General features: G+C 44.2%; 1 protein-coding gene across 1 annotated transcript in view; it reads right to left on the bottom strand.

The window, feature by feature from the left end:
• Window positions 1-266: 266 nt before the first annotated feature.
• Window positions 267-27462, bottom strand: part of wdr27 (WD repeat domain 27) — a 168998-nt gene continuing 141802 nt past the window's right edge. The window contains exon 25 of the mRNA XM_014180055.3: window positions 267-1815. Within this exon, the coding sequence (XP_014035530.3) occupies window positions 1738-1815 (78 nt within the window). The 3' untranslated portion in view covers window positions 267-1737. The remainder of the gene's footprint in view (window positions 1816-27462) is intronic.

Below are 27462 nucleotides of genomic sequence, written 5' to 3'. Positions count from 1 at the left end.
ACTTTCAAGAGTAAACTCTGACTCATGCCAAGTAAAGGGGTTGAGTGCCATAGATAGTTCAGGTCTTGATTAGGAACAGTCAGTATGCATTGCATTGAGAACAGACTTGGGTTGAAATACAATTCGAAATCTTTCAAATACTTTATGCATTTGTGTTAGAATGCCTAGAGCGCCAGGTGGGCAGGGTTAGCACTTTCTAGACTTTTCTATCTGTTCTGTTAGGTTCTAAGTTCTGGTACAAATCCAGTCAGACACCAAAGGAAGCTTAGACTAGATTTATTCCACCCAGACTGAATGCATAACATAACATACAAGTCACACAGCATATATTTACACCCCTCGACAAGGCAGAGTTCCTCCCCTTGTATGTTAAGATAAACAATCAGTCAGTTTTTGTTGCTGGGCAGAAACTAGGTCTGTTCCTCTTCGTTGTGATTGTCATGGCCCAGCTTGAGTCCAGAACCTTTGTGTGTGGGTATGTGTGTGTGTGTGGGAGATAACGCTACAGCAAGTGCGTCGTTGAGGTGGGCCCCTCTGGCCCCCTTCCCAGATGTTTCCTTCCTCTTCAACTGTTATCCTCACATCGATGTTGAGTTCCACCACGACTTCTCCTTTCCCTACAAGTTACTGAAACTAACTTGGCTTGACAGGAACCGAGACCTGACTATTGATCTTTTGCCTAATCCTTAAAAAGTCTATAAAAAAACTGAGATGCCATATTGGTTCCCTCTTAATGGCCAAAAACACTAGCGGATGTCCTCTGGTCTACAGTACCCTGACTGTCTCCACCATACATATTGTTACATCCAGACAGTAGAGGACAGTACATTCCCCATACACTGAGTATACCAAACATTATGAACACCTTCCTTATATTGAGTTGCAAGTGACATCGATAAGGGATCATATCCTTCACCTGGATTCACCTGGTCAGTCTATGTCATGGAAAGACGTTCCTAACGTTTTATACACTAAGTGTATGTTCAAACCATCAGCAACAGGGAGAAATATGTTATCTGAGCAGTAGGCCTAATTTCCAGAACTATGGAAGAAATCATTGTACAGCTACTGCTAGTGTGGAACGGAGAAGGACAGTAAGAAGCACAAAAACAGTTAAGCATTCTGTATGCATTCAAATCAGTTTAATCTTGAATATTCAAATTTCACCTACTGTACTGTTAGGATATAGATGATATATGGTACTGTACTGAACATACCAGTCTTTTCTTTCTGTCTAGGTCTGTGTGTGTGTGTGTGTGTGTGTGTGTGTGTGTGTGTGTGTGTGTGTGTGTGTGTGTGTGTGTGTGTGTGTGTGTGTGTGTGTGTGTGTGTGTGTGTGTGTGTGTGTGTGTGTGTGTGTGTGTGTGTCCATTCTAATGTAAATACATCTGTGCATGTGGATGGGTGTGTTAGTATGTAGTAACGTCTGCGTGTCAGACTCGCAGGCTGCTGAGTGGTGCAGTCAGATGGTGATGTCACTGTGGCCCCTGGGTCTCAGTAATGCTGCTGTATTCTCCAGGCCCTGGCATCCATCCCTCTCTAAAGCCTCACTGTGAGATCACAGCCAATCGGATAAAAGGAAGCTCTCTAGCTAACGAGGCCCGTTGGTCCCCATTACAGTATGGTGTAAATAACACAAGCGTCATCGTCAGGTCCAGACCTGGGTTCATATAGCATTTGCTTTCTTTCAAATGTTTGAATGCGCTTGCCTGTCGTAATGGGAACCAGCCCCTGTTGTCATGACAGGGCGACGCTGATGGCGGCGTTGCCAGGGCGGAACAGACTCAGCCTCCCGTCCAGAGTCCCGGTCAGCAGCTGGGAAGGAGAGAGACAGAGAATAAGGATGACATCATCACGCTACCCTTTTACTGATCACATGAGGGTGATTATAAACGGAGACTGACTGTATTCCCTTTTCCTGACGACTTAAACTGAGATCTTCCGCTGCTCTACAGTATGTTCGCTACATACTTCAGTCTGAGACTGGCACCGTTGAAGTCGTTTTTGGGGACGTCAAAATGAGGGGTTCTGTACAAAACAAAGTCTTTAGCGATTGGATCATCTGTAACTAAACAGAGTAGCAAAGCCAACTACGAAATGTTCTAAATGCCGCTTTAACCACGTGTTCTGGCTCTGGCCCAATCCATCGGTTTCTGGGACAAATCAGAATGGTTAGAATGTGTTTGCGTTCTAGAAATCGTCAGGGAGGTACTCAGATCGAGACTCGTTGAGGAGTAGAAACTAACGTTGTGGGTGAGGCGTAGTGTTTGGCCGCAGCAAGGAGTTTGGGTAGCCAGGCAAGTAATCCATACCTATCACGCTAAACTCTTTAGGGTGCCTCTCTACATGATCCTATAGTCTGGTCCCAGATCTGTTTGTGCTGTCTTGCTAAGTCCTTTAAATATCAACTGGCATGAAAACGACTGTAGCAGTTGGCAGTTTTCTCATGACAACAACCATAGGAGCACAAAAGACAGTAGAGAAATATCTGGGACCAGGCTAGTAGGCTATTCCCTCTATCATACTGTTACATTTAACTCAGCATGATCCAAACTTCTAATTGGGGAAAGCCATGCAATATTGCATAACACCACTGATCTCTACAACAAAGCTAAACTAAGAACTTTGCAGCAGTTAAATCCCCAGGTTTATAATATCTCATAGCAATTCTCAGACTGTCCATACTGATTCCCAAATAGCACCCTATAACCTACATGCTCAGAAAAAAGGGTTATTCGGCTTTCTGCATAGAATAACCTTTTTTGGTTCCAGGTATAAGCCTTTTTTGATCCCGGTAGAACTTATTTGGGTTCCATGTAGAACCCTCTGTGGAAAGGGTTCTACATGGAACTCAAAAGGGTTATTTCTACCTGGAACCAAAAATTGTTATTTAAAGGGTTCTCCTTGCGGACAGCCGAATAACCCTTTTAGGTTCTACATAGTTCTACATAAGTTGCATGGACTCTGTATGCAAAAATGAACATGATTTTTTAATTACTACCTCATCTCTGGACCCCACACATACAATTATCTGCAAGGTCCCTCAGTGGAGCAGTGAATTTCAAATACAGATTCAAACACAATGACCTGGGAGGTTTTCCAATGCCTCGCAAAAAAGGGCACCTATTGGTAGATGAGTAAAAATGAAGAAAGCAGACATTGAATACCCCTTTTAGTATGGTGAATTTATTAATTACACTTTGGATGGTGTATCAATACAGCCAGTCACTACAAAGGTACAGGTGTCCTTACTAACACAGTTGCCAGAGAGGAAAGAAACTCAGGGATTTCACCATGACGCCAATGGTGACTTTAAAACACTTATAGAGTTTAATGGCTGTGATAGGAGAAAACTGAGGATGGATAAACAGCATTGTAGTTACTCCACAATACTACAAAAGTAGGAAGCCTTGTTGCAAACATGCATTCTGTTTGCAACAAGGCACTAAAGTAAAACTGCAAATAATGTGGCAAAGAAATGAACTTTATGTCCTGAATATAAAGCGTTATGTTTGGGGCAAATCCAACACAACACATCACTGAGTACCAAGCATGGTGGTGGCTGCATCATGTCATGGGTATGTTTGTCATTGGCAAGGACTAGGGAGTTTTTGGGGATAAAAAGAAACGGAATAGAGCTAAGCACAGGCAAAATGACATGGAATGTTCTTGGGTGGCCTAGTTACAATTTTGACTTAAATCAGCTTGAAAATCTATGTCAAGACTTGAAAATGGCTGTCTAGCAATTATCAACAATCAACTTGACAGAGCTTGAAGAATTTTGAAAATAATAATGTGCAAAAAATATTGTACAATCCAGGTGTGCAAAGCTGTAATAGCTACCAAAGGTGATTCTAACATGTATTGAGTAACGGGTGTGAAAAAAATATGTTTTCACTGGCATTATGGGGTATTGTGTGTAAAAAAGATATTAAGCCAAGCAGCCTGACCCACACACTCATGGACACAGACACACGCATTCACGGACGTAGACAATCACGCACACACACACACACACACACACACACACACACACACACACACACACACACACACACACACACACACACACACACACACACACACACACACACACACACACACACACACACACACACACACACACACACACACACACACACACACGTATGCATGTGCACACAGATCACACACAACTCTCCCCCACACACGTATCCCCTTGTCCTCAGCTGCATCTCTCTCTCAAAGAGGAGGGACCATGATCTCAGCTATCCCCTGTCGGCCAATCAGCCAGTGACCCAGGCCAGAGCAACATTACCTCACCACTACGGCAGCCAATCTACAGGCTCCAATGCAACCTGGGAAACCTTCCATTTAGAGTTCATAGTGAGATTCTGTCCTGTGAGAGAGTCTGTGTCCTCAACAACACTCCACTACCTATTAAGTGTACTACTTTTGACCAGGACCCATAGCGCTCTGGTCAAAAGTTGTGCGCTATAAAGAGAATACGGTGCCATTTGGGACGCATCCTGATAAACCTTCCATTTGGGGTTCATAGTACTCATGGTACTCATTCATAATGGATTATGAGAGCTGTGGAAATTGATGGCACTCCGAGACATTAGTCAACACTGTACTGTGCTAGTCTGTGACCACAGGTTAACATTCACCCAAAAAATAATCTGTATTTCATCACACAAAAGATCTGCACAGGTGCAAAAAATGACAGGGACTATTCCATTGGTTTCATTGTGCCAGGCAAGCTCAATGAAGCACAAGTATTTCAAATATACTAAATATGATTGGAGCCAGGTCTGATATCAACGAGAGACCAGGACATCAGCTAAACTTTCTAAGGATGGATGAGTGAAAAGGCCCATATGCAGTCAACACCGTGATATGATAGGAAAGAGTCAGAAGATCAGTCAAACAAAAATAGTCTGCTTAGCCCTAACCATGCACTTCAGCAACACTTTCTGAGGATTGATGAGTGAATACGCCCCTGTTGGGAAAGAGTCAGAAGAGTCTGAAGTGTTTGGATTGAAGATGAGTCAAACACTATGTCACGTCCTGACCAGTAAAGGGGTTATTTGTTATTGTAGTTTGGTCAGGACATGGCAGGGGGTGTTTGTTTTATGTGGTTCGGGGTTTGTTGAGCTATGTGCTTATGTAAGAGGGGTGTTTGTTTTATGTGTTCCGGGGTTTTTTGGTCTATGTTCTATGTAAGTGTATTTCTATGTTAGTTCTAGTCTTTCTATTTCTATGTTTAGTTAATGGGGTTGACCTTCAATTGGAAGCAGCTCCTCCTTGTTGCTTCTGATTGAAGGTCCTATGTATAGGGATGTTTTTGTAATGGGATTTGTGGGTAGTTGTTTCCTGTTTTGTGTCTGTGCACCTGACAGGACTGTTTAGTGTCGTTCGTTGTTTTGTATACGTGGTTTGTTTTTCCTTCTTTTGAGTTAATAAAGAAGATGAGTATACACGTTCCCGCTGCAAATTGGTCCAATCCTTACGACGCCCGTTACACACTAGTAGGGCTGACTAGGGTTTATTTATTTAATCAGACACACGCACGCACACACACACTGTCTAGCCCTATATCTATCAGGGTTTATTTATTTAATCTCTTCTGGTTCGGATGTTGATGCTGTAGCAGATCCTCCTTACTGGAGACACAGGGACAATATCCAGCTGTGTGTGGAACGCTAGGAGAGGAGAGTTCACTGACACACACACGCAGGGCTGGCTCTAACCTTTTGGGGGCCTTATGCAAGATTTGGTTGAGGGCCCCCCCACCTTGCCGCAAATCATTTTAATTTCACGCAGTTAATTTCACGCAATTCTACAATCTTTGCCATGGGGCGTTAAGAAAATGTAGCAATCATTCAATTCAAATTATTTTCACTTGATGCAGAGGGAATCTATTTTCTTCAATTTTACAGCTAATTTCCTGCAATTCTATCCATTTTATCATGTGGTGGAAAGACATTTTAGCAGTTTGAAAGCTAATTTCCTGCAATTCTACACATTTTTCCATGTACACATTTTTCCATGACTTATGCCATGTTAATATGATATCCGAGTGAGAAAGACTAACAAAATGGGCAAGTTTGGATAGCTGGCTAGATTAACTAACAATCTAAACATTGCTAGCTGACATGGCTAATTGAGAGACTCTCAGTTCCTCACATAACAAGAGAAAAACTGCTGGTCCTGCTTTATTTGGAGTGCATCTTCATACAAACTTCATAAGCACTACATAGATGCTTCACAAATCATATATAACCGTATGTCATGCGCTATAAAGATTCATAATGTGGCATAAGTGTGTGACATAACCATCAATGTATTTATTCACATTTATTAGAGCATGAAATACAGTTATAGATGATTTGTGACCCATTTATGTAGTGCTTATGAAGCCTATATGAATGCTTTATGGTGGCCCCCTAAAGGACGGGGCCCTAAGTGACCACTTATGCCTGGAGCAGGCCCTGCACACACGCTGACTGTCTGTCTGTGTCTCTCTCACACATGCTCTGCAGGAAGTCAGTCACCCCGCCCATACACATGTACACATAGACATGCACGCACGTACACACGTACACACACACACACACACACACACACACACACACACACACACACACACACACACACACACACACACACACACACACACACACACACACACACACACACACACACACCTTTGTTCTTATATAATTGTGGGGACCTAAAATGTATTTCCATTCAAAATCCTATTTTCCTTCAAATCCTATCTAACCCTAAACCTTATCCTAACCCTAAACCTAACCCCTAAACTTAAAATAGCCTTTGTCCTTATGAGGACGTGGGAAATGACCCCATGGAGGAGAATTTTCCTTGTTTTACTATCCTTCTGGTAGTAAAACATTAAATGGACAGCAAACTGTGTCCATTTAATGTTTTACTACCAGAAGGATAGTGTGAAAGTGAGAAAGGGAGGCTGAACCTAAAAATAGCCCTAACCCTCCTATTACCTCTAACCCTCTAGCTAACCTTCCCATTACCCCTAACCATCTAGCTAACCTTCCCATTACCCCTAACCATCTAGCTAACCCTCCCATTACCCCTAACCACCTAGCTAACCCTCCCATTAGCCCTAACCATCTAGCTAACCCTCCCATTACCCCTAACCATCTAGCTAACCCTCCCATTACCCCTAACCATCTAGCTAACCCTCCCATTACCCCTAACCATCTAGCTAACCCTCCTATTACCCCTAACCATCTAGCTAACCCTCCCATTACCCCTAACCATCTAGCTAACCCTCCCATTACCCCTAACCATCTAGCTAACCCTCCCATTACCCCTAACCATCTAGCTAACCCTCCCATTACCCCTAACCATCTAGCTAACCCTCCCATTACCCCTAACCATCTAGCTAACCCTCCCATTACCCCTAACCATCTAGCTAACCCTCCCATTACCCCTAACCATCTAGCTAACCCTCCTATTACCCCTAACCATCTAGCTAACCCTCCCATTACCCCTAACCATCTAGCTAACCCTCCCATTACCCCTAACCATCTAGCTAACCCTCCTATTACCCCTAACCATCTAGCTAACCCTCCCATTACCCCTAACCATCTAGCTAACCCTCCCATTACCCCTAACCATCTAGCTAACCCTCCTATTACTCCTATCTAGCTAACCTTCCCATTACCCCGAACCATCTAGCTAACCCTCCTATTAAATGGCCCTAACCATCTAGCTAACCCTCTCATTACCCCTAACCATCTAGCTAACCCTCCCATTACCCCTAACCATCTAGCTAACCCTCCCATTACCCCGAACCGTCTAGCTAACCCTCCCATTACCCCTAACCATCTAGCTAACCCTCCTATTACTCCTATCTATCTAACCCTCCCATTACCCCTAACCACCTAGCTAACCCTCCCATTACCCCTAACCACCTAGCTAACCTTCCCATTACCCCGAACCATCTAGCTAACCCTCCTATTACCTCTAACCATCTAGCTAACCTTCCCATTACCCCGAACCATCTAGCTAACCCTCCCATTACCCCTAACCATCTAGCTAACCCTCCCATTACCCCTAACCATCTAGCTAACCCTCCCATTACCCCTAACCATCTAGCTAACCCTCCCATTACCCCTAACCATCTAGCTAACCCTCCCATTACCCCTAACCACCTAGCTAACCCTCCCATTACCCCTAACCATCTAGCTAACCCTCCTATTACCCCTAACCATCTAGCTAACCCTCCCATTACCCCTAACCATCTAGCTAACCCTCCCATTACCCCTAACCATCTAGCTAACCCTCCCATTACCCCTAACCATCTAGCTAACCCTCCCATTACCCCTAACCATCTAGCTAACCCTCCTATTACCTCTAACCATCTAGCTAACCTTCCCATTACCCCGAACCATCTAGCTAACCCTCCCATTACCCCTAACCATCTAGCTAACCCTCTCATTACCCCTAACTATCTAGCTAACCCTCCCATTACCCCTAACCACCTAGCTAACCCTCCCATTACCCCTAACCATCTAGCTAACCCTCCCATTACCCCTAACCATCTAGCTAACCCTCCTATTAAATGACCCTAACCATCTAGCTAACCCTCCCATTACCCCTAACCATCTAGCTAACCCTTCCAATACCCCTAACCATCTAGCTAACCCTCCCATTACCCCTAACCATCTAGCTAACCCTCCCATTACCCCTAACCATCTAGCTAACCCTCCCATTACCCCTAACCATCTAGCTAACCCTCCTATTAAATGGCCCTAACCATATAGCTAACCCTCCCATTACCCCTGACTATGTAATGTAGCTAACCCTTTTATTTAATGGCCCTAACCATCTAGCTAACCCTCCTATTAAATAACCCTAACCATCTAGCTAACCCTCCTATTAAATAACCCTAACCATCTATCTAACCCTCCTATTAGCCCTAACCATCTAGCTAACCCTCCTATTAGCCCTAACCATCTAGCTAACCCTCCCATTACCCCTAACCATCTAGCTAACCCTCCCATTACCCCTAACCATCTAGCTAACCCTCCTATTAAATGGCCCTAACCATATAGCTAACCCTCCCATTACCCCTGACTATGTAATGTAGCTAACCCTTTTATTTAATGGCCCTAACCATCTAGCTAACCCTCCTATTAAATAACCCTAACCATCTAGCTAACCCTCCTATTAAATAACCCTAACCATCTATCTAACCCTCCTATTAGCCCTAACCATCTAGCTAACCCTCCTATTAAGTTCCAACTGGAACTCAAAATAATTATAACTTCAGCTGTGTGAGTTTAAATGAAGTCATGCAATACAATAAGTGTACACATTTTGTGAATCATAATAACTCAGATAATCATGCATGTATGTAAGACGTGTCTTGTAATTAGAAATATGATGTTGGCTTCCTAGGGGGTGTGTTTATGATTTGATGCCAGGATAATTATGACCTGACTGAAGGAAAAAAACAACACACTCATACATATTGGTTGGTAGGTAAAATTAGGGTAGCAAAGCAACCGGTAGTTTCCCAATGTCACAACTTCCGCCGAAGTCGGTCCCTCGCTTTGTTCGGGCGGTGTTCGGCGGTCGACGTCACCGACCTTCTAGCCATCGTTGATCCATTTTTCATTTTCCATTGGTTTTGTCTTGTCTTCCTTCACACCTGGTTCCAATCCCATCAATTACATGTTGTGTATTTAATCCTCTGTTTCCCCTCATGTCCTTGTCGGTGATTGTTTGATTGTATGATATGTGCAAGTTATGTTCTGGTGTGCAACGGGTTTTGTACCCACTTTTATTATTTTGTATATTTTTGTTTTTCTGAGTTTTGTGAGCACTTATTAAACGATTCATTTTTACTTGAATAACTTAAAAAAAAAAAAATTATTCATATATAGTATTAATTTTATATACAGTGCTGTGAAAAAGTATTTGCCCCTTTCTAATTTTCTCTACTTTTGAATAATAATATACCGAATTGGTAGTTATAGTCTTGTCCCATCGCTGCAACTCCCGTACAGACTCAGGAGAGGTGAAGGTCGAGAGCCATGCGTCCTCCGTAACACAACCCTACCAAGCCGCACTGCTCACTTAACCCGGAAGCCAGCCGCACCAATGTGTCGGAGGAAACGTTGTACAACTGGCGACCGAAGTCAGCGTGCATGCGCCCGACCCACCACAAGGAGCTGCTAGAGTGTGATGGGACAGGGACATCCCGGCTGGCCAAACTCTCCCCTAACCTGGACAATTGTGCCGCGCCTCAAGGGTCTCCCAGTTGCTGGATCAAATCAGGGTCTGTAGTGATGCCTCTAGCACTGCGATGCAGTGCCTTAGACTGCTGCGCCACTCAGGAGGCCCTACTTTTAAATATTTTCAATACAGAATGTTATCAGATCTTCAACCAAAACCTAACATTAGATAAAGGGAACCTGTGTCAACGAATAACACAACAATTACATACTCTGATTTATTTAATAAACAAAGATTTGCAACACCCAATGCCCCTGTGTGAAAAAGCAATTGCCCCTTACACTCAATAACGGGTTGTGCCACCTTCAGTTGCAATGACTCCAACCAAACACTTCCTATAGTTGTTGATCAGTTTCTCATGTCGCTGTAGAGGAATTTTGGCCCACTCTTCCATGCAGAACTGCTTTAACTCAGTGACATTTGTGGGTTTTCAAATATGAACTGTTCATTTCAAGTCTTGCTACATCATCCCAATTGAGATAAGGCCTGGACTTTGACTAGGCCATTCCAAAACTTCATTGACTGTGTGTTTCGGATGATTGTCTTGCTTCATGACCCAGCTGCGCTTCAGCTTCAGCTCACAGACAGATGGCCTGACATTCTCCTGTAGAATTCTCTGATACAGAGTAGAATTGGTTCCTTCTATTAAGGCAAGTCGTCCAGGTCCTGAGGAAGCAAGGCATCCCCAAACCATCACACTACCACCACCATGCTTGACCGTCGGTATAAGGTTCTTACTGTGGAATAAAGTGTTTGGTTTTCGCCAGGCATAATGGGACCCATGTCGTCCAAAAATATATACTTTTGACTCATCTGTCCATACAACATTGTTCCAAGATTCTTGATGATCATCCAGGTGCTTCCAGGTACTTTTTCTGCAAACTTCAGTCAACCTTTTGGACGAGATGGGTCCCATTTTGTCTGTCAAAAACCAAACACTGCATTCCACAATTTTTTGTTATTTGTAAATTCAGGTTCCCTTTATCTAATATCAGGTTTTGATTGAAGTTCAAATAACATTCAGTATCAAAAATATGCAAACATAGAGAAAATCAGAAAGAGGGCAAATACTTTTTCCCGGCACTGTATCTGTGCCCATATTGTCCATGAGTTTCTTGTAGAAATAATTGACAAATTAATGACAAAAGAATCTAACGAACAATGGCATTATTTTCAATTAACTGCAACTGCAACTCTTCCAACTCTTCCCTGTGGCTCAGTTGGTAGAGCATGGTGTGTGCAACGCCAGGGTTGTGGGTTCGATTCCCATGGGGGGCCCGTACAAAAAAATGCATGAAATGAAATGTATGAAATGTATGCATTCATTACTGTAAGTCGCTCTGGATAAGAGTGTCTGCTAAATGACTAAAATGTAAAAAAAATATTGATGTTTTTCACAAATAAATAAATACGTGTGTGTAAAAATATATCAAGGATATTTCATGCTGAAACCCTCATATTAAACACCAATGGTATTCACTAAATTGTTGGTTTATATTTAGGATAATGTTTTACAGCTTTGTCATTACATTTTTATTTTATAATCATAATTTCATATATTTCACATGGCCACACAGTCAGAGATCATTACAGACACCTGTAAAAATCTGAAGAGCCACTAGATGTCTTGTGATAGATTACATGAAATCCTTGAAAGATACCAAAATTCTGGTAAGAAAGTTTCCAGTAATATACTCTCCCTTTGCAACCGTAGGTATAATAGTACATAGTAATTGCATCAACTTGCTGATTGTTCCCCATCCGCTTAGTACAGGGCATTCCATGTCTTTATATCTGTCTGAGGTGGGCCTTTTAGTGGGCAATCTACAGTTTCTACATCCATTAGTGGGCTTATAAATTAATGATATACTCATCGATTCTTGAAGAATATAACTTATGTCTCATGAGCTTAGTTCAACTATCTAGCCCCATCAGAACCCACAAAATAAGCTTGTTTTGGTCCTTTGATTGATTGTAAACAATGTAATTCTAAACAAAGACTGTATTGCTTCAACATATGGTTAAAACAATAATTTTGATTTCATGGATGGTCAGACCTTTCATCCATAGTCTATGAATTTGAGAATGGTTACATTTCTCCAGCCCCATCCGTCAGCTTTTTACAGCTTCAAAACATGGTTAAAACTATCATTTTGATCACATGGATGGTCAGTCCTTGCATCCATAGCCCTGTCTATGAATTTGAGAGTGGTTATCTCTCTAGCCGCATCCCTCAGCTATTTAAACAAATCGGTGACCCATTTGATATTGTTTGAACTGCAAATTGCTGCTTTAACATTCCCAGGCATTCCCAGGCAGTACAGAAACAGCCAGACATATGGAACACTGACATATGGAAGACTGACAGGGTCAACATTGCTCTTCAGTCCAGATGGTCTAGCTTACCCCAGATGGTCTAGCTTACCCCAGGACAGGACCCCGACTGAGAAGGTTCCAACTACACACTGACACTGACTGTCTGTCTGTCTGTCTGACTGAAGGATGGATGGACAGACAGCGTACTCATGGTTGGCTGGTCTTATCATAGGGGTTAACTACATCCTTATTACTACATCCTAGCTATGGCCACTACATCCTTATTACTACATCCTGGCTATGGCCACTACATCCTGGCTATTAGCAAAACAGAGTAGAACTGATTGCCAAATCAAATGGTCAATTGAATAGTTTCGTTCAGTAGCTATGACATTACTCTTTCCATGAAATTTGATTCCTGAAAATATCTGACGCGAGACAATGGAAATACAGTACATAGGTATTTAGACAGAAATGAATGGGTTTGGGTCTCAATAGGAACCCAGGAACCCAGGTAATCTAGCGGTTATGAGCGTTGGGCCAGTACTTAACCCTAATTGCTCCTGTAAGTCGCTCTGGATAAGAGCATCTGCTAAATGACTAAAATGTTAAATGTAATCCAGGACCCTTTCTACTGTATTGTTACATTCAGAGTATTATGTCTCAATAAAGATCCCCTAGGATCACAAATTGCTTTCATTATTTATTTATTTATTTAACTAGGCAAGTCAGTTAAGAAACAAATTCTTATTTACAATGACGGCCTACCCCGGCCAAACTTTTGTCAAAAGTAGTGCACCGTGTAAGAAATAGGCCCATAGGGCTCTGGTCAAAAGTGGTGCACTATATAGGGAATAAGGTGCCATTTGGGATGCATACAGCCCAAGAATATCAATCACCCATAGCAACACAGAATACATTTCCACATCACCACCCCCTGGTTTGGGATCGGTTAATCCTCCCTGCAGACAACCCAGGTGTCTCAGTGTGTGTGTGTGTTTTGTGTGTGTGTGTATATGTCTTGTGTGTGTGTGTGTGTGTGTGTGTGTGTGTGTGTGTGTGTGTGTGTGTGTGTGTGTGTGTGTGTGTGTGTGTGTGTGTGTGTGTGTGTGTGTGTGTGTGTGTGTGTGTTTTTGGAACAGAGGCTGAGTGGTTGACTGCTTGACCTTAGTGTCTCTTCCATCCTCCCCTGTTCCCTCTCTTCAACTCCCCCATCTCATCGCCCTCCTACCTCATCTCATCTCTAGCACATATTACAGTATGGAACATCCCACAGTGATGGGTGTGTCATCTGGGATCCTAGCTCTACGGGAGGGAACAGCCTGCTCTGGTCTGTAACTCTGATAAATGTTGTGCTTAGGGAGGTTAAGATCCTTGTCTGGCTCAGACATTATTGTAAAAGAGAATGGTGGAATCTCCATAATCTACTTTTTAATTTTATTATTGAATATTTAAAACATACAATATACTTGCAGTGAAGACGCTCAACAACTACATCACATTAGTCATCTAACACAGTCACATCCAGAGCGACAGACAGAAGCAACCAGGGTCAATGCCCTGCTCAAGGGCACGTCGACAGATCTCCCACTGTCACTGTCGTCGTAATGATTGGACCAAGGCGCAGCGTGAGTAGCGTTCCACATCTTTATTATAATGTGAAACTTCAGCAAAATATAAAAACAATAAATTATCAAACGAAACATGAAGACAGTGAAGTGCAAACAGGCACCTACACAAAAACAAGATCCCACAAAACACAGTGGGGAAATGGCTGTCTAAATATGATCCCCAATCAGAGACAACGCTAAACAGCTGCCTCTGATTGGGAGCCATACCAAGCACACGAACATAGAAATAAACAACATAGAACACCCCCAGTCACGCCCTGATCTACTATACCATAGATAACCAAGGGCTCTCTATGGTCAGGTGTGACAGTACCCCCCCCCCCCCCCCCCCAAAGGTGCGGACTCCGGCCGCAAAACCTGAAACCAAATAGGGAGGGTAGAGGGGGTGATTAATGTCGGTGGCGGCTCTGGTGCGGGACGAAGTACCCGCTCATCCCGCGGATCCTCCAGCATCGGGGGCGGCTCTGGTGCGGGACGAGGTACCCGCTCATCCCGCCAGCATCGGGGGCGGCTCTGGTGCGGGATGAAGAACCCGCTCAGCTTGCAGATCCACCATCTTTGGTGGTGGCTCTGGTGCGGGCTGAAGAAACCGCTCATCCCGTGGATCCAGCCATGGACCCAGGCTGAACACTGTGCCTGGACTGGATCTCGATGCCGAGGAAGGCTCCTGCCATGGAGTGGGACTGGACACCGGCCCTAGCCTGGACATTGGTGCAGAGGAAGACTCCTGCCATGGAACGGGACTGAACGCCGTGTCTGGACTGGGCATCGGCGCCAAGGAGGGCTCCTGCCATGGAGCTGGACTGGACGCCGTGTTTGAACTGGACATCGGCGCAGAGGAAGGCTCCTGCCATGGAGCAGGACTGGATGCCGTGTCTGGGCTGGGCATCGGCGCAGAGGAGAGCTCCTGCCATGGAGCTGGACTGGAAGCCGTGTTTGGAAGCTCCGGACCTTTGACCCTCGCTGAAGGTTCCGGACCGTGGACCATCTCAGGAGGTTCCGGACTGTGGCCCGTCTCAGGAGGTTCCGGACTGTGGACCGTGTCAGGAGGTTCCGGACTGTGGACCGTGTCAGGAGGTTCCGGACTGTGGACCGTCTGTGGAGGTTCCGGACTGTGGACCGTCTGTGGAGGTTCCGGACTGTGGACCGTCGTCGGAAGCGCTGGACTGGTAACCGTTGCTGGAATCTCTGGATTGGTAACCATTGCCGGAAGCTCTGGACTGGGAACTGTAGCCATAAGCTCTGGACTGGGAACCGTTGCCGGAAGCTCTGGACTCTGAAGGCGCACTGGAGGCCTGATGCGTGGGGCCGGCACAGGACGTACCAGACTGGGGAGACGCACTGGAGGCCTGGTGCGTGGAGCTGGCACAGGACGTACTGGGCTGTGGAGATGTACTGGAGACCTAGTGCGTATAGCCAGCATAAACGGTACTGGTTCAATGACACACCTCGCACGGCAAGTGCGAGGAGCTGGCATAGGACGTACTGGGCTGTGGAGGCGCACTGGAGACCTGGTGCGTAGAACCGGCGCACATGGCACCGGACAAATGACACGCTCCTCAAGGCGAGTGTGGAGAGCTAGCACAGGACGTACAGGGCTGGGAAGGCGTACTGGAGACCTGGTGCGTGGAGCCGGCACAACTTTCACCAGACTGATAGCACGCTCCTCAGGACGAGTACGGAGAGCTGACTCAGGTGGCATTAAACCGATAACACGCTCCTTAGGGCAAATGTCGTGCATCCTCCACCAATTCAATAACTCTCTCATTTCTCTCTCCAAATTCTCCCTCAACCCACTGACGGTCTCTGATTCGCTCCGTTCACTCTCCTCCAGTTTCTCCCTCTTCTCCCAGACTGGCTCTGGTTCACTCCTCGGCTCCGCTGACCACCCCTTGTGCCCCCCCAAAATAATATTTTCGGGCTGTTAGTTGGGCTTTCTATGTGGCCGCGAACCCCAGCGTCGTCGCTGTCCTCCATCATAACCTTCCGTTTGCCGCTCCTGCCAAGGAAGGTGGACCTGACCGGACGGGATTTCCTCCCAAGTCCAGGATACACTCTCCTCCTGGGCATGCTGCTTGGTCCTGTTGTGGTGGGATCTTCTGTCACAGTCGTCGTAATGATTGGACCAAGGTGCAGCCTGAGTAGCGTTCCACATCTTTATTATAACGTGAAACTTCAGCAAAATACAAAAACAATAAATGATCAAATGAACCGTGAAGACAGTGAAGTGCAAACAGGCACCTACACAAAAACAAGATCCCATAAAACACAGTGGGGAAATGGCTGCCTAAATATGATCCCCAATCAGAGATTCTAAACAGCTGCCTCTGATTGGGAACCATACCAAGCACACCAACATAGAAATAAACAACATAGAACACCTTCAGTCACGCCCTGACCTACTATACCATAGATAACCAAGGGCTCTCTATGGTCAGGTCGTGACACCCACAAGGTCAAAACCGGGGACCTGAACCAGCGATCCGTCAGTCACCGGCCCAAGCTTCCAACCGCCAGGCCACCAGCCCTCCAAGATCCCCCCACAGTTCACCAAAAGCTGCCCCTCAACCATCCAAGACCCGCCCCACAGAAAAACAAATAAATAAATAAATAATAATAATATTTCCATTCCCCACCCCCAGGACCCCCCTCCCAATGCACCAACAACCAACAAAATAAACAAAAGAGAAAGACAAACGAAAACAGAAAACAACAATGCAAAAAACAAAAGACATCAAGGACAACAAAAATCATAACAGCAAGGCCAACTGAATATGTTTGAGTGCATGCATTGCACTATTTATGTGTGTGTGTTTGTGTATGTGCACATGTGTGCATTTGACTGAGTGTGTGTATATGCATGTGTACTAACACCTGCACGGCATCAGCCTCAGGCAAACCGGCATTAGCTGTAACAACATTGCCCCTCAGTGTCATTCAAATGTACTTTTTGTTATGTTTAATTTTATTTTACTTTTATCTTTGAAATCATTCTATCCCCCACCCAGCAACTCCACTCCCACTTGTCTCAAATTCCAGATCCCAACCCTCAGCCCATCCCACCTATCTCTGCTGGTCACCCTCTTCAGATTTCTATGCACCATATATCTTTTAACCATGCTGTGATGTTTAACATACAATTTCAATCTATCTAATCGAACAGAATCCACAGATTGTGAGTTGAAGATAAATGCTTTTACTAAGAGTATTAGTATATTAGTAATTGACTGACCCGGTCTCTCCAGATCTCCTAACAGTACTATTTCTAGGGTCAATTTTAGACCAATGTTATGCATTTTCAGCCCTTCTTGAACCTGAGACCAGAAACAGGCTACCTGAGGGCAATACCAAAATAAATGGTATATTAATTCTGTATCTGTAACGTCTGCTTCCAACTCACACCCTCAAACACCTAGATCCCCTGAACGCAGCTCACTCTCCAGATCCCAATCACCTGAATTCTAATCACCTGTTCACACTACGAATACCTGGTTAGGCTCTGCGGTCTCACCAATGCTCCCACAGTCTTCCAGTCCTTCATGAATGAAGTTTTCCAGGACAAGATCAACCAGTTCCTCATCGTGTAGATTGACGATATCTTGATCTACACTCACTCCTTTGCAGAACACGTACAACAGGTCCTCCAACGGCTACAGGACCACAATCTTTATGTCAAGGCTGAGAAGAGCGCCTTTCACGTTACTATGGTAACCTTCCTAGGGTTCGTACTGACACCAAAATAGACGAAGGCAAAGTCACGGCCGTGCTTAACTAGCCGAAACCTACCACTGTAAAGGAACTACAACGTTTCCAAGGATTCTCCAACTACTACCGCCGGTTCATCCGAAACTGCAGCAGCACAACCGCACCTCTCTCAGCCTTCACCAGTACCCTCCAATGGACCGACACCGCCCTTACTGCATTTGAGACCTTGAAACGCCTCTTCACCTCTGCACCCATCCATAGGCTGCCAGATCCTACCCTTCCTTTTGTTCTGGAGGTGGATGCATCCGAGGTCGGCGTGGGAGCGGTTCTCTCTCAGCGGGACAGGACACCTCCCAAATTACACCCATGTGGTTTAAATTAAAAAACAAGAACGTCTTGTCATCTGGTTTGCCTGATAAGGAATTTCTAAATTATTTATACTTTTACTTTAGATATTTAAGTATATTCTTAAAATTACATTTACTTTTAATACTTAAGTGTATATATAAAATCAAATATTTTTTTACTTTTACTCAAGTACCGTAATTTCCGGACTATAAGCCGCTACTTTTTTCCCACGCTTTGAACCTCGCGGCTTAAACAATGATGCGGCTAATATATGGATTTTTCACGCTTTCAAAAAAATAAAATAAAAATAAAACATTCTGTGACGTGCTCAGTTTTTTGGCGGCATGAAGCTTTCATTAGACCAATGAAATTGCCGAACAGGTTAAGGTCAAACAACTTTTTGGTTTACTGTTTAGATTAAATCGAGCGCGCTCATCATTCTGATTACGGTAGTCATTTTGTCACCCTCATCATGGCAAAGACACGGCGAAATGCATATGATGCAGCTTTCAAGTTGAAGGCGATTGATCTGGCTGTTGGAAAAGGAAATAGAGCTGCTGCACGGGAGCTTGGTCTGGAGCAATGACTTTCTTGGTAGGCTACTGTTTACTGCTAATTTTTTATTTTTTTGTTACAAGCCGTGTTTCGTTAAAGCCTGTGTAAAGTTCATTTGTTTCAACGTACCGGTAGGCACCTGCGGCTTATAGACATGTGCGGCTTATTTATGTTCAAAATAATATATTTTTTAAATTCAGTGGGTGCGGCTTATATTCAGGTGCGCTTAATAGTCCGGAATTTACGGTAGTATTTTACTGAGTCATTTTCTGTCAAGGTATCTTTACTTTTACTCAAGTATGACAATTGGGTACCTTTTCCACCACTGGTCACAAGAAATAAAGTTACCATGATGAGATGATAGGTCTACATGCAGTGTGAACTGTGCTCCATACTGAGATGGGCTGTCTGTCCCCAACCTGAGCGTTGATTCATCGTGCAAGAGGCCATAGAGAAGCCAGATTTAGACATTGCATATAATTTAACAGTTCCATTTCACGCCATGCTGCTCATATAAATCATTTATTATAATTTACCGGTTTCTCGCAGTTATTTATCCTGGGAAATGGGAGTGGTTTTGGGTGGTAAATCCCGGTAATTCTCGGTAACTGGGTTCCTGCCATTCAACCCTACATTGAACTGTTGATTTGTGCCTCTTCCTTCCATCGCATTGAGCCAGCTAGCTTAGCCTAGCAATAACTCACATTACAAACACACACAATAACTCACATTACAAACACACACAATAACTCGCATTATGTAACTGAAGCTAAGAACAACACGTTTTTTTAGGTTGAGCTACAAGATCCATCAACCAGATACAGATAGCTAAAAGATGATAAAGAAGGATTAATAAAATACATCTAAACATATGGGAGGCCCTATATGAAATACTTCCATGTTGGTTCACATCATTTGTCTGAAGACTTGCAACACCAGGGTTGTGGGTTCGAATCAAATAAATACATGATCTATTTGAATAGTTGAAGGAAAGCCATAAGTGGTTAGTTGAAAGTTTTAAAGCGCCCCTGGCCTGCAGTGAGCGGTCAACACATTACTCCAGCTTTCTAAAGCTTTTCTCAGAACACCTCTACTGTGGAGGGGAACAGGACAACATAACTCAATACAGAGAGCAGGGGGAAAGAACTGGAATGCTGACGTGAACTTGAAGCCCAGCGTGTGAGTGTGCATGTGACCCTGAAGGTCATCCACACATTATAACCAATCATAACTAGTCAAGGTTGCATCGTGATTCTCCACCCTTCTCTCATTGATTTTAAAGCATAAGATTGGTGCATTGGGTCTGGAGGGAGTTTCCACCATAGTAGATCCATTACAGGAAGTGTTCAAGTGCACACTTCGGAAGAAGGGTGGATAATCTGTGCACAGCCTAAGATGTTTCTCATTGAAGGAATCATTTTGAGCAAAGCGGGACCATAGACATACATCATCGGACACAGAAATGATGTTATAGTAAAGAGTTATTTGGGAATACAAGGTGAAAGATCAGTTCATTGATCAGTGATTCTGCACAGTAGCCGATCCTTGGAGAGCTCTTTGGTCTTGGCCATGGTGGAGAGTTTGGAATCTGATTGATTGATTGCTTCTGTGGACAGGTGTCTTTTATACAGGTAACAAACTGAGATTAGGAGCACTCCCTTTAAGAGTGTGCTCCTAATCTCAACTCGTTACTTGTATAAAAGACACCTGGGAGCCAGAAATCTTTCTGATTGAGAGGGGGTCAAATACTTATTTCCCTCATTAAAATGCAAATCAATTTACACCATTTTTGACATGCGTTTTCTAGATTTTTTTGTTGTTATTCTGTCTCTCACTGTTCAAATAAACCTACCATTAAAATTATAGACTGATCATTTCTTTGTCAGTGGGCAAACGTACAAAATCAGTAGGGGATCAAATACATTTTTCCCTCACTGTACGTGCTCCATATAATGGGCTTGAACATTTACAAGCTTCCAGCTTGCAATGAAACCTAGAATATTGCTGTAAATAAGCCAAAACTAGGTGTAACTCTTCTTTGATTGAGCATCAACTGAAAATTAAGATCATAGAAGAAGTTTGAAGTTTGAAGATCATAGTAAAATGGGGGGGAAGAAACAAATCAAATGCTCTGCGTGAATGACTTGTGGTTCTGACTTCCATATCCTGGAAACCTGATATGTGACTTTTTCAAAGGACCCCATTATGACACACACCACCACTACCATGACACACCACCACCACAACCACTACCATGACACACCACCACCACAATCAATACCATGACACACCACCACCACAAACATGACACACCACCACTACCATGACACACACCCACCACCACTACCATGACACACCACCACTACCATGACACAACACCACCACCATGACACACCACCACCACCATGACACACCACCACTACCATGACACACCACTACCACAACCATAACACACCACTACCACAACCATAACACACCACCACTACCATGACATACCACCACCACAACCAATACCATGACACACCACCACCACTAACATGACACACCACCACCACCATGACACACCACCACCACAACACACCACCACCACCACCATGACACACCACCACCACCACACACCACCACCACCACCATGACACACCACCACCACCACGACACACCACCACTACTACATGACACACCACCACCACCATGACACACCACCACCACAACACACCACCACCACCACCATGACACACCACCACTACTACATGACACACCACCACTACCATGACACACCACCACGACTACCATGACACACCACCACTACTACATGACACACCACCACCACCACCATGACACACCACCACTACTACATGACACACCACCACCACCACCACCACCATGACACACCACCACCACAACCCACCACCACCACCACCATGACACACCACACCACCACCACAACCCACCACCACCACCACCACCACAACACACCACCACCACCACCATGACACACCACACCACCACCACCACCACCACCATGACACACCACCACCACAACACACCACAACACACCACCACCACCACCATGACACACCACCACTACTACATGACACACCACCACCACGACACACACCCACCACCACTACCATGACATACCACCACTACCATGACATACCACCACTACCATGACACAACACCACCACCATGACACACCACCACCATAACACACCACCACCACCATGACACACCACCACTACCATGACACACCACCACCACCACCATGACATACCACCACCACAACCAATACCATTACACACCACCACCACCACCACCACCCCAAACATGACACACCACCACCACAACCAATACCATGACACACCACCACCACTAACATGACACACCACCACCACCATGACACACCACCACCACCACCACCACGACACACCACCACCACCACCATGACACACCACCACCACCAACGACACACCACCACCACAACCAATACAATGACACACCACAACCACCACCATGACACACCACCACCACCACCATGACACACCACCACTACTACATGACACACCACCACTACCATGACACACCACCACCACCATGACACACCACCACCGCCACCATGACACACCACCACTACTACATGACACACCACCACTACCATGACACACCCCCACCACCATGACACACCACCACCACCACCATGACACACCACCACCACCACCACGACACACCACCACCACCATGACACACCACCATCACCACCATGACACACCACCACCACCACCACCATGACACACCACCACCACTAACATGACACACCACCACCACTAACATGACACACCACCACCAACATGACACACCACCACCACCAAGCAATGTAGATGTAGAAAAATTCCCTAGAAAGACAGTAACCTAGGAAGAAAGCTAGAGAGGAACCAGGCTATGAGGGGTGGTCCTCTTCTGGCTGTGCCAGGTGGAGATTATAAGAGTACATGGCCATTAAGGCCAGATTGTTCTTCAAGATGATGACCAGCAGGGCCAAATAATAATCACAGTGGTTGTAGAGGGTGCAACAAGTCAGTACCTCAGGAATAAATGTCAGTTGGCTTTTCATAGCTGAGCATTCAGAATACAAGCAGTTCACTACACCTGCGATAACATCCGCAAATCTGTGTAAGCGACCAATAAACTTGAAAACCTTTCAATACCGCACCTTGCAAGGTAAATGGCACTGAGGGTAATAATATAAAATGTTTTATGAGATTGGAGAACACATTGGGAGGGATCTTAGACCATTCCTCCATACAGAATCTTTCCAGATCTTTGACATCTTTTGTCTGCGCTTATGAACTTCCCTCTTCAATTCAAACCATAGGTTTTCAATGGGGTTCAAGTCCGGAGACAGAGAATACCATTGCAAAATATAGATTTTGTGGTCAATTCACAATTTCTTTGTGGATTTTAATATGTGCTTGAGGTTATTGTCTTGCTGGAGGATACACTTGCGGCCAAGTTTCATGGCAGAGGCAACCAGTTTTTTGGCAAAAATGTCCTGGTACTGGGTAAAGTTCATGATGCCGTTGACCTTAAAGGTGTACTTCAGGATTTTGGCAATGAGGTCTTTTATCTACTTTCCCATAGACTTCCAGTCATTGCACCAACACTATTTAGCATTGGCTCACCAAACTACCTCTAACTTCCTTCACACAGGAACATAAAAATGGTATCCACAAGTTCATCTGACTCTGGGGAAGTAGATACAGTACATGGCTCATTGACAAGGGCTCCAGGACCAGTGGAAGCAAAATAGCTCATAACATCAAAGATCCACCACCATATTTTACAGTAGGTATGGGGTTATTTCTGCTTATACATTCTTATTTCAACGCCAAACCCCACCTGTGGTGTGCGTGGCCAAAGAGCTCTATTTTCATGTCATCCAGCAAATGTAAATGCCTGGAGTTCGCTAAATGGCATTGACACTTGGATTGGAACCGGTGCTATGGTCAGATGACATGAAAATAGAGCTCTTTGGCCATGCACACCAGCGGGTGTTTGGCGTCGAAATAAGGATGCATAAGCAGAAAATAACCCCCTATACTGAGCTATATTGTATAGCTATTCATCACACAAGCACAAACTTGCATGGCATTGATGAACCAGCCTTCAATGCAACACCTGTATTGTTCAAACAAGGAGTTTTAATAAAGTAAAGTCATGGTATCCTCTTTTATAAACACGGCACATTTAGAAATAGTTACAACGAGGCATCATCCCTGGCTGTTACAAGTGTGAAAGTACTTAGACAAGCACTTGTGAGGTAAGGGGACTTTTATGGTAGCCGATTTAGATCCTACACAGGAGACCTATTAAAGGTTTACAGAGGTATGCCCCTATGAAAACCCACAGGAGTTTACAAGACGAAGAAGGCCAGGGGGAATAACAGTAGAGCTGAGAGCTGGGATCTGTCATTATTGTGTAAATACAGAATGGTTGGGTGGATAGCCTTACTCCTGGAGAGCAGATGGAGTTTAACATATATTAAGAGGGTGGTGGTTTTTGAAGTACGCAACTACAGTATGTGATGACTTCACTTAAAGCCGCACTCAAATATTTGTATAATTTCAGCCAGTAGTTTGGATAGTGGTGCTAATGAGCCAAAACAGGTCCCCGTTTTTTGTGTTCTATGTCATCCAAATGTGTACTACATCATCCAATTTGCGCAATATGTTACAAATGTCTTGTGCTTAAGGTCCCGGAGTGCATCTGTAAAGTTTGCATAAAGATGTTTCACACCCTGATGACGGCCTGCGAGCGGAAACATTGTTAAAGCGATAGTTCACGCAAATTACAAAATTACATGTTGGTTTCTTTACCCTGTGAGCAGTCTATGGACAAGGTATGACAGCAATCCTAGCTTTGGTTTTGTTTCCCTGGCACTGTTTTCAAATGCTAATGTTTTAGCATGTGTGGCACAAATCCATTGCAAGTTATGGTACCCATATTAGCATTTGTCAGCTAATATACTGTAGGTACCATGTGAAACTGTGAATACTGTAGGACTACAGTACATGGGTGTTGGAGGATTGACAGTATTGATTCACATTGATATGGAACTAGGATAGACTCAAGTGTCAGGGTTAATTCAACCACAAGCTTTGTCTTGCTCTCTCCTGAGTCAAACCCTTTCAACAGAAGGGGACCGTCTTTGTTTCTGCATCCAACTTAATCCTGTAATCTCTCTGTTATTTACACTTCTGGTTGTCGGCCCCATACAAGAGAGAAACAACAATGGAAATCCACCCACTCTGGCCAAACATTAGATCAACAGAAATTCTAAATTAATCAGAAGCAGAATCGGCCAAGGCACTCGGCACATCACGGCATTTTGGTGGATAGAATCAACACGAAGATGAGACAGAGATAGAGAGAAAGATGAGGAGAAACATTTAGAAGAAAACAGGAAAGGGATGAGAGAAGAAGAGAATAGAGAAGAAGAGAGGAGAAGAGAAGAGCGGAGATGAGAAGAGAGGAGAAGAGCGGAGATGAGAAGAGCAGAGAAGAGAAGAGCAGAGAATAGAGGAGAACAGAATAGAGGAGAACAGAATAGAGGAGAACAGAATAGAGGAGAAGAGAAGAGAGGAGAAGAAAATAAAAGAGAAGAGAAGAGAGGAGAAGACAAGAGAGGAGAGGAGAAGAGAGGAGAAGAGAAGAGAGGAGAAGAGAGGAGAAGAGAGTAGAAGACAAGAGGGGAGAAGACAAGAGAAGTAGAAAATAGAAGAGAGGAGAAAAGAGAAGACAAGAGGAAGCAGCTGTTTCTGGATACAGAACTGACTTAAACCCTCCAGGGTCCTGCTGAAAGACTCACAAATCCCCCAGGACAGGATGCCTTTCCCATCTGCCTGAACTAGGGCTTGAACTGTCAAAAAAAATGGAGCAGGCTAATGCTAGCAGTGATAGCCCACCGGTGTTTCTATCCACGGCTGGGTACAAATGCTTCTGGTGTGAGATTATTTCCACACAATCACAAGATGAAGATAAGGTGGAACTGGAAGATGGACAGGGATTTGTCTGGCCACCCATCTATTGGAGAAAATCTGATCCAGCTATCAAACAGCTTTGCCCAATTTGAGACGGATCTACCAGCCCCGGGAGTCAGCACGGATCCTGGGTGCATACCAACAGCCGGCGCCACCCAGTGGCACCCTCCTAAATTAAGACAAGACCGAGGTACTTATTGTTGGAGCCAAAGCACAGAGAGAGAATTTGGCCGCACATTTTAATTAATTGGCAATAATGATAAAACACCAGGTAAAAAAACCTAGATGTTATTTTAGATTCTGAAATTAATTTCGAATCACACATTAGGAATGTGACCAAAATAGCTTTTTACCACTTGAGGAATATTGCCAAGGTGCAGACGTCTCTCTCTCAGGCTGACACAAAGAGACTCATCCATGATTTTATTAAGCAGGCTTGACTAGTGTAATGCTCTCCTGTCTGGTCGACCCTAGAAAAAGCCATTGTTCAACTGCAAAACATACACACATTACACCGGTTTTAAGGTCTCTGGACTGGCTGCCTGTGAGTTTTAGAATTATTTTAAGATTATTCTATTGGTTTTTAAATCAATCCACGATTGTACACACCAATACATGCCAGACATGCTTTTAAGTTATGTACACAGTAGGTCCCTCAGGTCCTCTGGCACTGGCCTTTTTACTATGCCAAAGCCTAGGACCAAGAGACATGGAGAGGCAGCTTTTAGTTACTATCCCCCCAGCCTCTGGAATAGCCTGCCAGAGAACCTGAGAGGGGCTGAAACTGTGGACATTTTTAAAAGACATCTTAAAACACACCTTAGCTTTTGTGCTTTTTTTTTTGCTTTGCATTTCTTTAGGGTGCTTTTAAGTCATTTCGTTTTTGTTATTCTTTTGTTTGTAGTAAATATTTCAGTTTCTATTTTAATTGTTTTTATTTGTTTTTTTTTCCCCCTGTGAAGCACATTGCGTTGCATTCCATGTCTGAAATGTGCTGTATAAATAAAGCTTGATTTGATTTGAATTGTGTCACCACACCACACCAATGGTGAACGTCCAGAACAAGAAGGTTCTCTCTCTGCAGGGCTCAAAGTGTTATACCTTCAACCACAGGTGCATTAAACTTTAAAGCCATCAGCGGATTGTGGATACAGGAAACGAGGCTTGGCTTGGCCGAGTCGTTATAGCATCATAGCCAGCATAAGGCTGAGAGTGATGAATCAGAAGATTCACAGTCATCAATCTCTCATCTCACAAAATGACTGTGGAGTCCAAAGCCCCAGTTCACATTCAGGGACTTTCAGATGCAGGACACAAAAAAAGTATAGTCATAAAAAAGATACTGTACGCTCCTGTAGTTGAATTGAGTGCAACGTTTTGACCAGATGTTCTTTAACAGTCCTAGTTTGCCATGATCTAGTAACGTCTAGCATCATTTTCAACCGGTCTACACTAAAATTGCAACAGTTCTACGTTGTACCAACCACATACTCTGACTGGAGCCCAGGGGAGAAAACTTTAGAATGTCAACCTTTCCAAGACCAACTTTTCTCTGATCCATTGGCTCCGATTTAGATGCCAACACTATGCCATCTTTAGACCAT

The sequence above is a fragment of the Salmo salar genome, chromosome 28, assembly GCF_965601325.2.
Source record: "Salmo salar chromosome 28, fSalSal1, whole genome shotgun sequence".
In the NCBI taxonomy this organism is placed as follows: Eukaryota; Metazoa; Chordata; class Actinopteri; order Salmoniformes; family Salmonidae; genus Salmo; species Salmo salar.
The sequence above is the reverse complement of the archived record's forward strand: the minus strand, read 5'-3'. Positions and strand labels throughout refer to the sequence as shown.